Source organism: Mycteria americana, chromosome 4, assembly GCF_035582795.1.
Source record: "Mycteria americana isolate JAX WOST 10 ecotype Jacksonville Zoo and Gardens chromosome 4, USCA_MyAme_1.0, whole genome shotgun sequence".
Taxonomy (NCBI): domain Eukaryota; kingdom Metazoa; phylum Chordata; class Aves; order Ciconiiformes; family Ciconiidae; genus Mycteria; species Mycteria americana.
The window spans coordinates 5074816-5089690 of record NC_134368.1 but is presented as its reverse complement, the minus strand read 5'-3'; the positions used below and the strand labels follow the sequence as shown (position 1 = coordinate 5089690).

The 14875-nt window shown below is 37.6% G+C and overlaps 1 protein-coding gene across 2 annotated transcripts in view; it reads right to left on the bottom strand.

Moving 5' to 3' along the window:
* The window catches only part of CTNNA2 (catenin alpha 2), a 534072-nt gene that overhangs the window by 357496 nt on the left and 161701 nt on the right, over nucleotides 1-14875 (bottom strand). For both annotated transcript variants that reach the window (XM_075499501.1, XM_075499502.1), the window contains exon 7: nucleotides 13172-13375. In XM_075499501.1, the coding sequence (XP_075355616.1) occupies nucleotides 13172-13375 (204 nt within the window). The remainder of the gene's footprint in view (nucleotides 1-13171; nucleotides 13376-14875) is intronic.

Sequence of the window (14875 nt, the reverse complement as noted above, 5' to 3'; positions counted from 1 at the left end):
TGAAATAATTTCAAAAGGCAGGAGAGGCTCTTACCCCTTGCCTGCCAAATTCCTTATTGAAATTAAAACATGAATGCCATTCAAAAATGCAAGTAGAAATTAGCACCTGAGTTCTGTTTGATTGTTCATGCACTTAATATTAATTTGATTAAAATATATATATTTTTTTTCCCCAAATAACCTTTTGAATCTATTTTTTTCTAAAGATGCCGTAACTACTAACAAGGCAATCTCTTCTTTTTCTATATGATTACATTTTCTTTGATTACAGCGGTACCACATCGGCATGCAGATCTTTAGCGATGGAGAAAACATTTCTGGTGTGCAAGTGTGCCCTCTCCTGGACATCTAACACCATCCCTTCAGATGACAATTCTCTAAATTGTATTGCATTTTGCCATCACCAACTTACAGTGCCTTGTTCTCATTTGGAAAAACACTCCTTGTGTATACCAAAGACGCATCATGCAAACCAATGCAGGATACATAAACCGCAGGTTTACACACGCTCATGTAATTTTCTAGGTTTGTAGTTTTGATTGCCAATCGAAGTGTAAATACTGTAATGACATTACTAATGTGAAAAGAGTTTTGACCTTTGCCTGTGGGAAAGTGTATCCTTGGCTATCAAAGTGATGATCTAATGTACTAAGCGGGGCAAATTTCACTTCACATCCTCTATCCATCCCCTATTTCGATGTGACCTCCTACCAGCTTTTAATGAATCATAGAATCACAGAATGGTTTGGGTTGGAAGGGACCTTTAAAAGTCATCTAGTCCAACCCCCTGCCATGGGCAGGGACATCTTCCACCAGATCAGGTTGCTCAGAGCCCCGTCCAACCTGACCTTGACTGTTTCCAGGGATGGGGCATCTACCACCTCTCTGGGCAACCTGCTCCAGGGTTTCACCACCCTCATCGTAAAACATTTCTTCCTCATATCTAGTCTGAATCTCCCCTCTTTTAGTTTCAAACCTTTACCCCTTGTCCTATCGCTACAGGCCCTGCTAAAAAGTCTGTCCCCATCTTTCTTATAAGCCCCCTTTAAGTACTGAAAGGCCGCAATAAGGTCTCCCTGGAGCCTTCTCTTCTCCAGGCTGAACAACCCCAACTCTCTCAGCCTTTCCTCACAGCAGAGGTGTTCCAGCCCTCTGATCATAATGAGAATGAAGAAAGTCTACTACGAAGTGCTCAGAGCTGATTTAACGTATACTGTGATGTTAATACAGTTGGCTATGGCAGATTTTGACAATGCTCAAGAGGAGTTATACAGACCTATTTCCTAAGCAAGGGCAAACACGCACTTAACAATACATCGCTGAGAGGCACTCCCACCCTTACGGAGCCCAAGCCTGTTTACAGCTCCTCCCTCCTCTGCCCACCTGCAGAATAATAATATCTCAGAGAAACAAATGTGCCTGGCTGATTTACTCTTTATGTTTCCATTGCTGCCTTCAGGTTTTCCCCACGATTACCAGAATTTGGACACATTATGCACACCAAAAAAAACCCCCCAATGTTAAGTGAACAGAAAATGTTATGTAGCCTCCAGGAGAGACAGTTTTTTGAAAAAAACCCTGGGTTTTCTGAAAGCTGGGTTTCTGAAAGCTCAGAAACCCAGGTTTTGGGTTTCTGAAAGCTCACTAATTTCAGTAGGTCCATGCTTATTTTATTTTGATGCATTCCCAAGAACTCTATAGGCACTGGGAATATTTGGCTTTGCATCCGAAAGAATGCAATGCACAACAATGTTAATCTGGACTGTGCAAATATCGAAAGTAAGATCCGTACACCCAAAGCAGGTGTACATACAGCTAATAATCATATTGCTATTGGTATAGTATAAAATGCATGAAAAACTTCTCTCATACTGATATTGACTTGCAGACATGGAAAAACAACAAATTAATGACCCATAAATGCTAACTTCAGTACAAAGAAAAATTACAGAAGTTATGAATCTCACTATGTACACAAGATTGATAAAGGACTTTTCTACAGGTGAACAAATAGCTTTAACAACATTATTTTCAGATAGCCTAAGTCTTGCAAACATTAAGGCAATGCTTTCCAGCATATTAAAAGCACTGATGCAGAAGGCATTACTTCTGTAAGAACACCCTTCAGAAAAAAACAAAACTAATTAACGCAAAATAAAATGAGCTAAAACACGAAAATCACTGGAAGAAAATGCAATTTTTTTTTTTTTTTTTAAATTATCTGAATACGCCGAGTTTAAAATGAGCACATACTCTGATAAGGCATCAGAAGTATAGCCAGACATTTTGTATGCATACATACATATACGAGGTAGAACAAAGGGGAAAAATAAATACATCTGTCAAAAAAGGCAAGTTTTCTGGAGGCAAAGTATTGATGAACTTGGGGTCCACTTAATAAATCATTTATTCCAAACTATGGCATGTAGGAAATTAATATCACATTTTATAGGAATGCAGTTTGGGTTGTTGGTCAGAAACAAACAAACAAAATCATCAAAATGGAATCCCACACGATCTTCCTCATGCCTGCTGCGCCCACTTCATTCTGTCCCATGTCATTCTTCTCCCAGTTTTGAGTTCAACAGGCAAACTAAAGAAATTCATTATCTGCCCAGTTATAGCAAAAAATCAGTACACACGCTAAGGAGATTCAGGTAGTCTTTAAATAAGAATACATTAAATTGAGAGAAATCCTATGTCTTTGAAGAGACAGACATTATGCACACCCTCCAGCAGTCAAACACTACAATTACACAAATATCGCAGTATTATTACAGATTTTTTTTAATGTGGAAACTTCGAGGCACTTAAACTTTAATGAATTAAGACTGACATGCCCTCCATTTTAATGTTGGAGTAACAGAAGCCCAGAAAGACTCAGCATTATATGAACATACAAAATCAGTGATGAAGGGAAAATTACTTCCCGGCCTGTGACTTAACCACTAGCCCTTCCTTCCTACTAAGATAAATAGCAAAGAAAAGGAGCAAATATAATTTATAGAATTCTCCTGTATATTTAAATTCTTTATGAGACTGAAACTATTTGAATTTACACGGGCCAAACCCAGTGTTTCCTGATTAGGCATCCAGTACTTTTAAAGGCAAAGACAGGAAAAAGGTGAAAAATCCAGAGAAAAGAAGATCTGATCGAAATTTAGGATATATTAGAAATATTAATGATTTTAAAAGATGGTATGAGACACCAAGAAAATAATTATTATTTAATATATTTCTTAGAAGTTGAGTGAGCTAATGCTGGATTAACTTAAATTGTCTTATGTGAAGTGACAAGGATGTCAAGAGGGATGTGGAAGATACAACACCTCAGGCTGAACTGGTGGTTTGGAAGTTGTCAGCCCTCATGACCCCAAGGAAATGGGACTGTCGATATAATAATCTCAGGCAAAACATTTAAACTTGTGACTAAATTCCACCGCAACTTAACAGACTCTTAATTTTAAACATGTATAGGACATACTGGGGCCTGAGAAGCAAAAAAGGATGAAGAACATTAAAAAGCACCGCCACCATCAAAAACACAGTTGTGAAGACAGTTGTTTCTGTTTTAACTGTAAATCTGGTCATCCTGTCTTTTAAAACTCCCCAAAACTTGGGTCACATGACAATTTACTATCATTATAAACAAAGTTACATTTACTACTCCATACAGGTACCATTATTTTCTGAAAATATATTGTTTTCAATCTTTCTTACAAACTGCTTCATAGCAGCTGAAAATAAATGCATAAGAATTATGGTTAATACTTCTTGAAAAGCCAGACATTATATAAAATGCAAAACAGCAGTTTGAATACATTGCAGTGGAACTTAGACAAGGTAAGAGAAAGAACTTTGATACTGCATATGTGTGAGCAAAACTGTCTGTCAGCTCTATTGACATCTTTCATTAATCTTATTCCATCTCCATTTTCCTTGCACTTAATTTCTCGCAGGTTTCCTAAATATTTTAAGAGCCTACCCATATTAGCATATACCTACATACACTTTTAAAAAAAAAAACCAAGCCTTTTATTTTTGTCTGTTTCAGATGGGATTCGGGTTTTTTTTTTCTTTTCAATTCACAGAATTTTGAGAAGGGAAGCGGGAGTTGGCTTTCCCATTTCTATGTTAGTGACCAATACAAAAAAACAAAAATAATACTCTTGGAAAGGTGTTTCAGAGAAAAAAACCAAATGAGTGAGAAAGCCTTTGAAAAGGTAAGCTATTCTGTCTCTTAAACCAGCTCTGTGTGTGTGCGACTTAAAATCATAAAAAATACAAAAATACGGCCTTTGTCACTTAGTCTAACCCTCTTCTCCAAAACGGGATCAGATGTACTTGTATCATTCCTCTCACCTACTCTTTAAAAATATCTAGTGACCAAGATTACATGATCTTGGGCAATATATTCACATAGTATTACCTGAATTAGAACAGGTATTTCAGAATGCCACACAATATATTACTTTTTAAAGCTAGATTCCTGTGGACAGAGCATACTCCTGCTGAAAAAATCATACTGATCCCTGGCTTGCTTTCTGTTTGGCTTCTCTACTAATTTCTAATAAGAAAAGAGGTTATGGGATAGAAAATACAGAAAAATCTGAAAAAATTATCAGCAGCAGCTGAGAACCAAATGGCTCAGATAACAGTCCCAATCACAGTATCCAAAGTAACACCAACAGGAATATTGAGTGGAATAGACAGGATAAACATGGAAGTAGTAAGATAGAGCTCCTTCGTGTTTTATCAGATCTACATGAGGTGGTTTGCTCTGCAAAATATTACCCAACAACTATTCTGAGACATTAAGGTCTATAGAGTTTTTTACCCACATAAAAAGAATAACATACCTGTTGCCCCGGCACCCTTCACCTAATATAATTTGGAAAGTTAAGTTGGAAAGCCTGGTAGATTCGTGACCCACCATCTACCGAGATGTTTGGACAGGAAAAAGTCTTGGACAAGTCTACATACATTAGCCTGTCGCAATGTTGGCAGTGAAGTTCACCTTCACTCCTCAAGTTCCAGAAATACTAAATGCATGGTTTCCAGTAATAAGCATGTCGAGATTTAAACAGTTCCTTCAAACTGCTGTTTACTTAATAATGGAATAACAATAAAGTGATAATAAGGAAGAGAATCAGTGAGGCATTGGAATGTAACATGATTTAGGCCCTTTTTTTCCCACCCTTCAGGTCAATCACTGGGCTTCATGAATCGTATAGAGATACAAAAGAAAGTGAGAAAATAAGTCCTCACATGCAGGCACTTGGTTGAATTTACTGGCAGTCTAGAAAATTTCCACCCTAACTTGGAGGGAAATATCTTGTCAGGAACGTCACTCAACCTAATATAGCAATTCAGCCTTAGACTCCAAAATCTCACGTGCTTTATTTATATTTTAACAAGAGATACAAAACTTTTCTCATGACATATTGTGGTCTGGCTTTAAAGACAAAGAGCATATAGGAGGCACTTATAAAATGGTCCCCAGTGGACACCACCAGGGAAAAGCTATCAGCACTGTGGTTCAGAAACAGCATTTCCTCCCATAAATATTAATTCAGTAAATTTGAAAATCTACTGGTCCAAACAGATGAAACACCACAGGGCTGTGTAAATTTACAACCACGAGAACCTGAAGTCAAGACAAATTGTTAGCATATTTGTCATTTCCAAGTCATAAAGTCCTACTTTCTCACAGGGCTTTTCTATTTGCTTCTGGTGGAAAACATCAGCATGGTTCTCTGGATCTGCTAGGAAAAACAAAACACTGAACACGGACTTGCAAAACCAGAAAATACAGGAATGAATAAATAAATCAGAGCTCCCTTGTGCTATTGTAAGCAGTGCAGCATTTGAGAGACATTGAGGGGCTGGAGCGTGTCCAGAGAAGGGCAACGGGGCTGGGGAAGGGTCTGGAGCACAAGGCTGATGGGGAGCGGCTGAGGGAGCTGGGGTTGTTCAGCCTGGAGAAAAGGAGACTGAGGGGAGACCTCATCGCTCTCTACAACTGCCTGAAAGGAGGGTGTAGAGAGGTGGGGGTTGGTCTCTTCTCCCAGGTAACAAGTGATAGGACAAGAGGAAATGGCCTCAAGTTGCACCAGGGGAGGTTTAGACTGGATATTAGGAAATTTTACTTCACCGAGAGGGTTATCAAGCATTGGAACAGGCTGCCCAGGGAAGTGGTTGAGTCACCATCCCTGGAGGTATTTAAAGGACGTTTGGATGAGGTGCTTAGGGACATGGTGTAGTGGTGGGCTTGGTAGGGTTAGGTTTACAGTTGGACTCAATGATCTTAAAGGTCTTTTCCAACCTACACGATTCTGTGATTCTGTGTGATTCTGATTTCTGTAAAACTATCAAAAAATACCAGGCAACCCCTACAAGGCCCTGATGTTATCATTGAAAAAGAAGAGTCAGAAGGTTCCTTAAAAGGTGGCTCAAGTTTCACTGTAGGTAGCATACTTAGACAGTGATTTATGCACAGTCACGAGAAGTCGAGGCACTCAGGAGGGACGCATAAATGCAAAGAAACCTAAACTGACTGAGAAGTAATGCTGTGACACATCGTAAAACATTTGCCCATTTGGGAACACATCCTGTTCCTCCAGTAATAACTACTGTGTTTCATCTTGTTTCTTCCAAGTTAGGAAAGACAAAACTGCTCATATAGCCTCTAAATGAGCAAAGCGAATAGTAAAGTAGCTTGAAATAGCAGAAATCTTTAAACAAGCCATTGTCCTCTAAAAATATTCAGAAAGCTAGGAACTCAACAACGGTACCAATGGAAAAATTGTCCTGCTGAGCCCGTCACGCCTAAATCAGTTGATCCTGATGACCCAGCAGTCAATCTCTTGTCACTCATCCCTGATTACTCATCTCAGGACAGCTACGGACATTCCTCTGTCTCATAACTGTAATTTACTGCTCACTGTCACCCAGATTAACCTTATGCAAGTCAGCACCAGAACTGAAACGTACACAAGAATTACTACTTCTCTCCTAAATATGAATTCAGACGGAGCTGTTAAATATGGAAACTGACAGTATCTTGAGAGTTTATAGATTTTCATTTGCTATCATGTTTTTCGTTCTCCAATGAAGCACAATAACTTCAGCTGTACATTAAGGACATATAATTTTCATGTATTGCAGCACTATAATTTTACCTTGAGTGATTCAAATTTTTCAGATACATTTGTGAAGAAAAAACTGCCTGTAGACTTGTGTTTTCTCGTTCGTTCTTCTTACATTTTGCATTTTCAAGATATGACATTTTCTTCTCTGTAGGAAACAAGAACTAGAGCCTATCGCATCTCAGTTATAGTGAACAGACATCAGGAATGGGTAGTAACTTTAGAGAACAAGATTACAAAGAGCAAACACTAAGCAACGTCATTCCTATGGTAATATCAGTAAAACATCGACAAAAAAAAGCCTAGCCTGCAGTGGTCTGGTCCTCACGTCTATACGTTAAATCATCAGCAGTAATACAAGGACTTCATAAAGGACTGTTCATTCCACTTGGATATATAGAAATATTCCCTGTCCCAAAACTCAATTATAATAAAAACAAACCCCAAGCTCTTCTGAAATGTTGGCAGTGGCTGGGAGCAGGAGCACTGGGTGAGAGGAAAAGGAAGGCACGAGAATGCAGGTTGGCTTAATAATGAGCCCAAAGGTTTAAGAAGCTAACTTTGTATTTGAACCAGATAGGAAATGTCTTTTCAAATGCGGACTTGAATTAATGCCAAGCCAGTATTCAAGTGATTACAGGGGTCTTTAATGGTCATGGCTTACTCACTTGCCAACTAATTTCTGAATTTCTCTTTGATACACCTCAGCGACCCAAAATTCAGTCTTTCTCCGCTTGGCACAGAAACCAATGATATCAGAGGGAATTCAAAGCATCCTCTTTTAAGCACATTTTTCTAAAGATATCATTTTCTTCCTTTCTTAGCCTAACCGGACAACAACACTGCAGCACCCTGATGCTTGCTAGAAAGGGTGCCCAGCATTGGGTTATACAAGTTTGGCAGTGTACTTCTAGTCCAGGAGTCTGAGTTTAAGAGCTGGAACTCCCAGGTTTCTGGAATTTTTGCTCCCTGACAGCGTGCAAAACAAATCATGAAGGATACAGGAGAGTAAACCAGCAGGAAACTAGACCACAATCAGAACTAACCATCCGTTAAATAATTTGTTCATTTAGAGAAATGGAAAACAATTGTATTAAGAGCTTCCGTGGAGCTGTATTTAGTTCTTCTCTGTAGGATAAAAGTCTAGAAATGTAATCTTATTTTGAAATAAATGATGGGATTTATCACACATACATAAGAATCTGAATAAAACGCTATCAATTTTCTGTGAGAGATGGAAAAAAAAGTCGTATGACCCAGCAGATTGAGATTCCTCCTGCCCCTGCTTCCCAGAAAGAAAAGATTTTAAAGTTCAGCTGAGTTCAGCGTAGAAATAATAGATACCATGCTGGGAAAATATTTTGACAGAGTTACTGATAAGACAAATGAAACTAATACATATTACCAGATACACAAATAATAATGAAACAGTTTATATCTCATCTCCATAGAAGTTCCTGCAGAGGGCTTATGCACTGTGAGACTCCAGTCAATTCAAAACACTATAGAAATGCATAATTATTCATAGAACTGGTAAAGATCCTAGGGACTAATTTTGCTACAGCAATAATAATTCAAAAAGCTCCCACAACAATAATTGCTTAAATAACCTCTGAATTGGGACCAGAACATCTGAATATTTATGAAGACAGCTTGGGAAAAAAAAAAAAAAAAAATCAATCTCATTTGGCATGTAGGAAATGGAACAAACCAACATTTATCCGAGGAGAAGGAAGGAGGAACCAAACCACACCTCTCCAACCATGTCTTTTCACATTCCTCTAAACACGTTTCTGTCGCTTATCCTAAAACCTTTATTACAGAAAATAATACAACTGCAAAACCAGCATTATTTTTACTCATCTGCATTGAAATCTGCCCTATCCTCCTCTTTACAGAATTTCTTTTCATATTTTTCTTTGGTTGCCAATATTTTGAAAGTGGGTACCTGCAATTTTTTTAAACTCATGTCTCTATGCCTCACATCTTGAATCTTTGTTTCGTCAGCATTGTCCCCTCCTCATCAAATGATAAGATGACCTGTGGCATCTCTCCGTCCAGCTTTCTGAATTGCAAAACAGCTTTAACTTACTTTGGTAAAACTCTGGATAATACACAGAGAGATTTTACCCCTGGCATATAACTAATTGTAAGAACATCGTTATCTACTTGTTAGTCAGTGATGGATCCATGAAACCTGGGCAGACGAAAGGGGAAAAACAACATTATGTGTGTTAAATTTTCCCTTCCCATGTAGCAGAGCATATAGATCCACTAAAGTCTGGGAAAGCACCTAGTGACAAAACCCATCTGAGGTGCAGGGAGTATCCCAGGAGGTACGATGGAGGTACTTAAAAAGCCCCGCAGGGGCACAGAAGATAAGACGCATGCCTCTCTACAGGGAACTTTCTAAGAAAGAAGTAGGCACGGGGGGTGTTCTGCAGGTGGTGGAGGTTTTATTATACATCTTATACTACTTAAAAGGCAGAAGTTCCTACATTGTTCAGTTGGAAGCTATTTCCTTTTCTTGCACACAAAACCTGGGAAAACCCTTTTTTCTCCTGGCATCGCCTTCAGCATTCATCATTTGAAATGCTAGACAGTATGCAGCATCGCATAGCCAACCTTGTATTTCATACAGCTGCCTGTAAACCTTCCAGTTTCTGATTCAGGCCTGCAATACCATCCACTGGTGCAAAAGCAAAAGATCAGTGAAACGTCAAGAACGATGTCTCCGTTCTATGTTCTTTTGCACTCAATATTTTACTTAGCTTCCATGAAAATTTAATATAAGACACAACATAAACCACAACCAATTTATAATAAGACTTTGCAGTGTAAATATCCAACAGGTAAAAGGGAATATGGAATCTACTTAACAACCAAAACATAGAAATGTTCTTTTATACACCCCTCTGAACCCAAATCATAGAAGTAGATAACTCGAAAGAAACAATTTTAAGCTGGAGAAGGACTGAACCAACATTGACTGCACAGCACATTGCCAATACCCTGCAATTCATTTTCTGTATCCTTTAAATATGACCCCAAAATATGTAATTTGTTCTATGTTCTGAGTCTCATGGCAAGCATCAAAAGCAGTGTACACATTTGATCAACAATCATCAGCCAAAAACGATCTGTCATCTTCCAGATATCACCAAACAGCAAAAAAAATGAAGCATCAATGTCTTATTAAATTTCTCAGGCAAGAGCAGGATTGCAATGGTTTAAGGCTACGTGGGCAGAAGATGTTAAAGATGTCCATCTTCACCAAACCATCTCAAAGCTAACGTGATCTGACAGTCTAGCCACCTCTTGATCAGACTTATAACTGTCTCATGTGATGCAGTTTGGTGTGTGGCTTTCAGTTTTACTCTTCTGAAACTCATCCAAGCTTTTAAAAAAACTTTCCAAGTGCAATCTTTTGTCCTAAGGAACATGCCTAGCATTATTGTGAACCCCCAAAAAATCCATCCCCAGGTTTCAAACCTGGTCAAATACAAAAAAGGTCAAATAGTAAAGCAAATTCCGCAGTGTAGACACGTGGGTGAAATTCAGTCTCTAGGTAGATGCCTAAACAGGAGCTGCCTACAAGCTAGGTATCTAATCTTCTAACCTAGTTAATGGGGATTTAGTTAATACAGTCAGAGGAGTCTAGAGTTATTTAGCTTATCCCATATTAGATTATAAATCATCTGAATGGCTCTTCAGTTTCCCTTGGCAGTATTGACCTGATCTCCAGTATTGATCTGACCTCCATCAATTATTACAGGAGCTTAAGCAACTGAGGCTCAAATGATTTGATAAAGGTAGGAGTCTGGCCATTTGTTCTTCCCCAGAGCATACATGACATGGAAGTGGGGCTGGCACGTACGACAAGACCCACGGTAGATCCAAATGCTTCCGAGTGGCAGATTGAGGAGCCTCTGTTCAACTGAGCACCGGACTATTGAAACTGGTAGTTTAACCTGGCGCTAGGCATCTACCTTTAAACAACTGCATCGAGGCCCCTAGTTTACCTGTTTGTACCTAGGTACAGGAACCTAAATTTAGGGATATTAATCTGTAAACTGAATCCCATCCCTTGTATCTGCTAAGATCAGCTTGGAAGACAAGGTTTAATGCAATAACATTCTCCAAATCTACCATCCCAGATGTGTTTAAATTAGAAGTACTTCACTTTTCAGTAACTTAAGTATATATTCCGTTCTTGCAATGTTTACTCAATAGCTGTAAAAAATAGCTTAAGTTGATTATGTTCCAATATAAAGCAGAAAAAAAAAAAAAGGAATTGTGCAGCTCAGACTAATTAGAACAGAAAAAAAAAAAAAAACAACAAACAACAAAGAAAAAAGGAGGAAGTCAAATTCATAAAACGTACCACAGTAACCCTAAAAACAGATGCTCACACCATTATGTGTTTAAGTAAAATCGATGAAACCTTCAGTGTGGTCATAAATGCCTACAGTCATTTAAATCTCTCCTTCCTCTGTCAATGTGGTCAGAAATAAAATAAGAATGTTTCTGGTCCAAGGGCCAATTGCATTGTTACCAAAAACCTGTGTACTTAAAAAGAGGCACCACAATCCATCAGTTCTCAAAGTTGTTTTGAAAGACCTTTGAAGATTTCACTGAACAGTAGTAGTTCTATAAAACAAGATTCTGTAGGAAGCAATCCAGCAAGTCCTCTTCCACCACAGTCTCATCAGCTGTTATTTAATTCTCTCTTTAGAATTTCTAACCCATAACACAACAGCATAGACTTTGCTTTCATTCACAGTACAAGAACCTTTCAACTGTCACTTCATAAAAACCGAAAAGCAAATAATATATGCTTCTAAATTCTGCACCATCCGAAACAGCTATTCCTTGAGGTGACTATTATATGGAATAATACCTTAAAAAACTTCATAGTTAATTTTGAGCTGTACAACAAAATGACTAAAGGACCGAAGTTTGCGCTATTGATACTGCATTGCATCACTCTACCAACAAACTATAACAGTACCAATGAAAATAACAACGTTAAAGGCTCATCCTTGAACAGTCTCTTCAACGTTATTTGCTGATTTTAGCAAAATCGGATCAAAATATGCCATTTAATACTCTGCAATGACAGACAAGAAAGAGCAAAGTATCAGGTGCTCAGTTTGATACCTGTTTGCAAACATTTCCATTTTTAACAAGGTTGTTGATGTTCCTTAGGAATTTTCACATTTCCTCCAAAGGACAACAGCAGTAGTACTTATGAGTTTTAATACACAATGTTAGGTGAGAGCATTTTCTGGGATAACTTATGCAGAGCAAAGGTTATGCACTACAGGTTAACACCGTGTTGAACAATTTAACACCTCTTGAAACCCTCCACAGGCAGCTGTATTTAAGAAACTGCAGATACGTTTCTTTGTGTGAACAGCACTAGTGCTAGACTCACTATTTTCCTGGTAATTGAATATTTAAGAGCTCCAACAGCAAGCGAAGACCTTCAACGGTTTAACCCCCACAGCAAACAGACGACCTCACGTGAGTATCTACAGGTAACATCCTAATAAGCAAACACAACGACCACCATCACATGGTGGAAATCACGCTGAAAATTAACTGTACTCACTTTCATTAAGAAAATAATTCTAAGGCCATTTCCCACGTACGTGGCTTGCCATTAGTTTCATTAAAAAAGATTTTACCTCAAAAGGAATACTTGTTGGCTATTTATTACATAAGAAGGAACTTTAATGCTAAAGCTACAGGGAGCACGGAGTTCCTTCACAGGTAAAAAAAACATTCCTGTGAACTTCTAATTGTACCAAACTTCTGTCAAACGTTTGCAATATATTAAAAAGTTAAATAATTCAAATAGCATTACCATCAAAAAGTTAAATAATTCAAATAGCATTACCTTTACTCCTGGTATAAAGACGCGTTATTGGGTTTGTTAATTATTAAAGTCACAGCATTAGCCTCGGAAAGGTTTAATTATCTACTGAAAAAGAGGCCAGTAGTAAGAGCGTATAACTTACGTTGTTCATATACTCGCTGAGCAGGTCCTGCAGGGCCTGCCGCACGGCATTGCACTCGGCGACGATTCGTTCCCGGCGGTCGTCTCGCGTGCACGAAGAGTCTGCCATCAGCGCTGCTCCGCTGATGATGCTCTCCAGCCTTTCTTCAAGGGATGGTCTGAAGCGGGCCTCACTGAAAGTCATTGGGTCTAAAATAATTTTGTTCTAAAAAACAAAATACGAGTGGGAAAATTAGGAGCATGCATAGGCCTTCGGCATTTTTAAGTGTCTCTTATTCCAGCGGCTTCACGGGGTTTTTAGTCTTTCATGTAAACAAATTATCTACCAAATTCCTGAAAAATCAATTTTACAGAAATATCTGGTAGCTCTAAAATCCCAATAGATAAATAAAATCAAAAATAATTATATATACAAATAATTCACAACCTATAGTTATAAAAGACTACTGTCAAGAGCAACACAACTGGTTCAAATATGTATTTATGTGTATTCAAATACATATTAGAAGCACACAGTATAAAACAAATCAAGACAAACTACTGTAGTATGCTTACAATATGTGTATGTGTCTCTTTACCTCTACATATTATATGTATATATTTCACCTTGAAGTAAACTATTATTATTCTTTCCTGAATCTTCTGAAAATGTCTTGGATATTCAGGAAATTCATATGAAAGTTGCAAGTTATTTATGACTGAAGAGAAAGTGGAATATTCGCTGTTAACTAATTCCTTCATTTTGATTATTTTTATTAGTAGACTACACTGCTGAAATGCTACTAGATTACCTCAGTATTAAATAAAAAAAAAAAAAAAAAAAAAAAGGAAATTGTTATTAACACTGCAAGAAAACCATTATTAGATAATCACATTTAGACAAAAATGTGAAATATCTCCGATTCCCATTCTGTAGCGCAACTTTTAAAAGCCTTTAGAAAAAGGCTTCTGCAAGCTTTTTTGGGTTTGTTTTTAAATCAGGAAAAAGTGCTGGATCACTGAACTAAAAAGAGAGCACTATAGGAAGACAGTCTAAAAATGTCTTTAATTTGTCAAATAGCCTACTAGTTAGCAAAATATCTTTATTCCACTAGAAAAGGAATTGATTTTCAAGTACTGTTTTCTATTAAAGACATTTTAATTCTTAAATTATGACCACTGCTAAACACTTGTGTACTTTATGTATCAAACTTATTACCAAAAATCAAATAGGGCTAAAACACATAGATTCTACCCCTATCAGAGTACAACCTTATGTAATATTATGAGATTTGAGTCACCGCTCGATTATATTCTGACTCGCTTTTCTCCTTTTGTAGTTCAAGGTAACAAATACAAAAGCAATAATCGCCTGCTCCCACTTATAGGCACATTAACAACACCATGAAATTCAGTAACCTTTTGCTGCAATCATGCAAAGAAGTTTCATAATCGCATATTGTCTAAAAATGCTCTGTGAGCTGTGCACTTATTTGAGCTTTAAAAGAAAATAAATCATGAAATAGGAATGAAAAAGTTAAAAGTATTCTGTTTTCTAATAATCACACCTATTTTAAAGCACAGAGGATTTTTGCTAATGAACCATTTTAATTTTCACAGCATTTTGATAACTTTATGATTAGTCTATTCCCTTTAATATCCAAGAGCAATCAACAAGCACAAGCCAAATGACATAGTTAATTTGAAAAAATACAACACAGTGTAT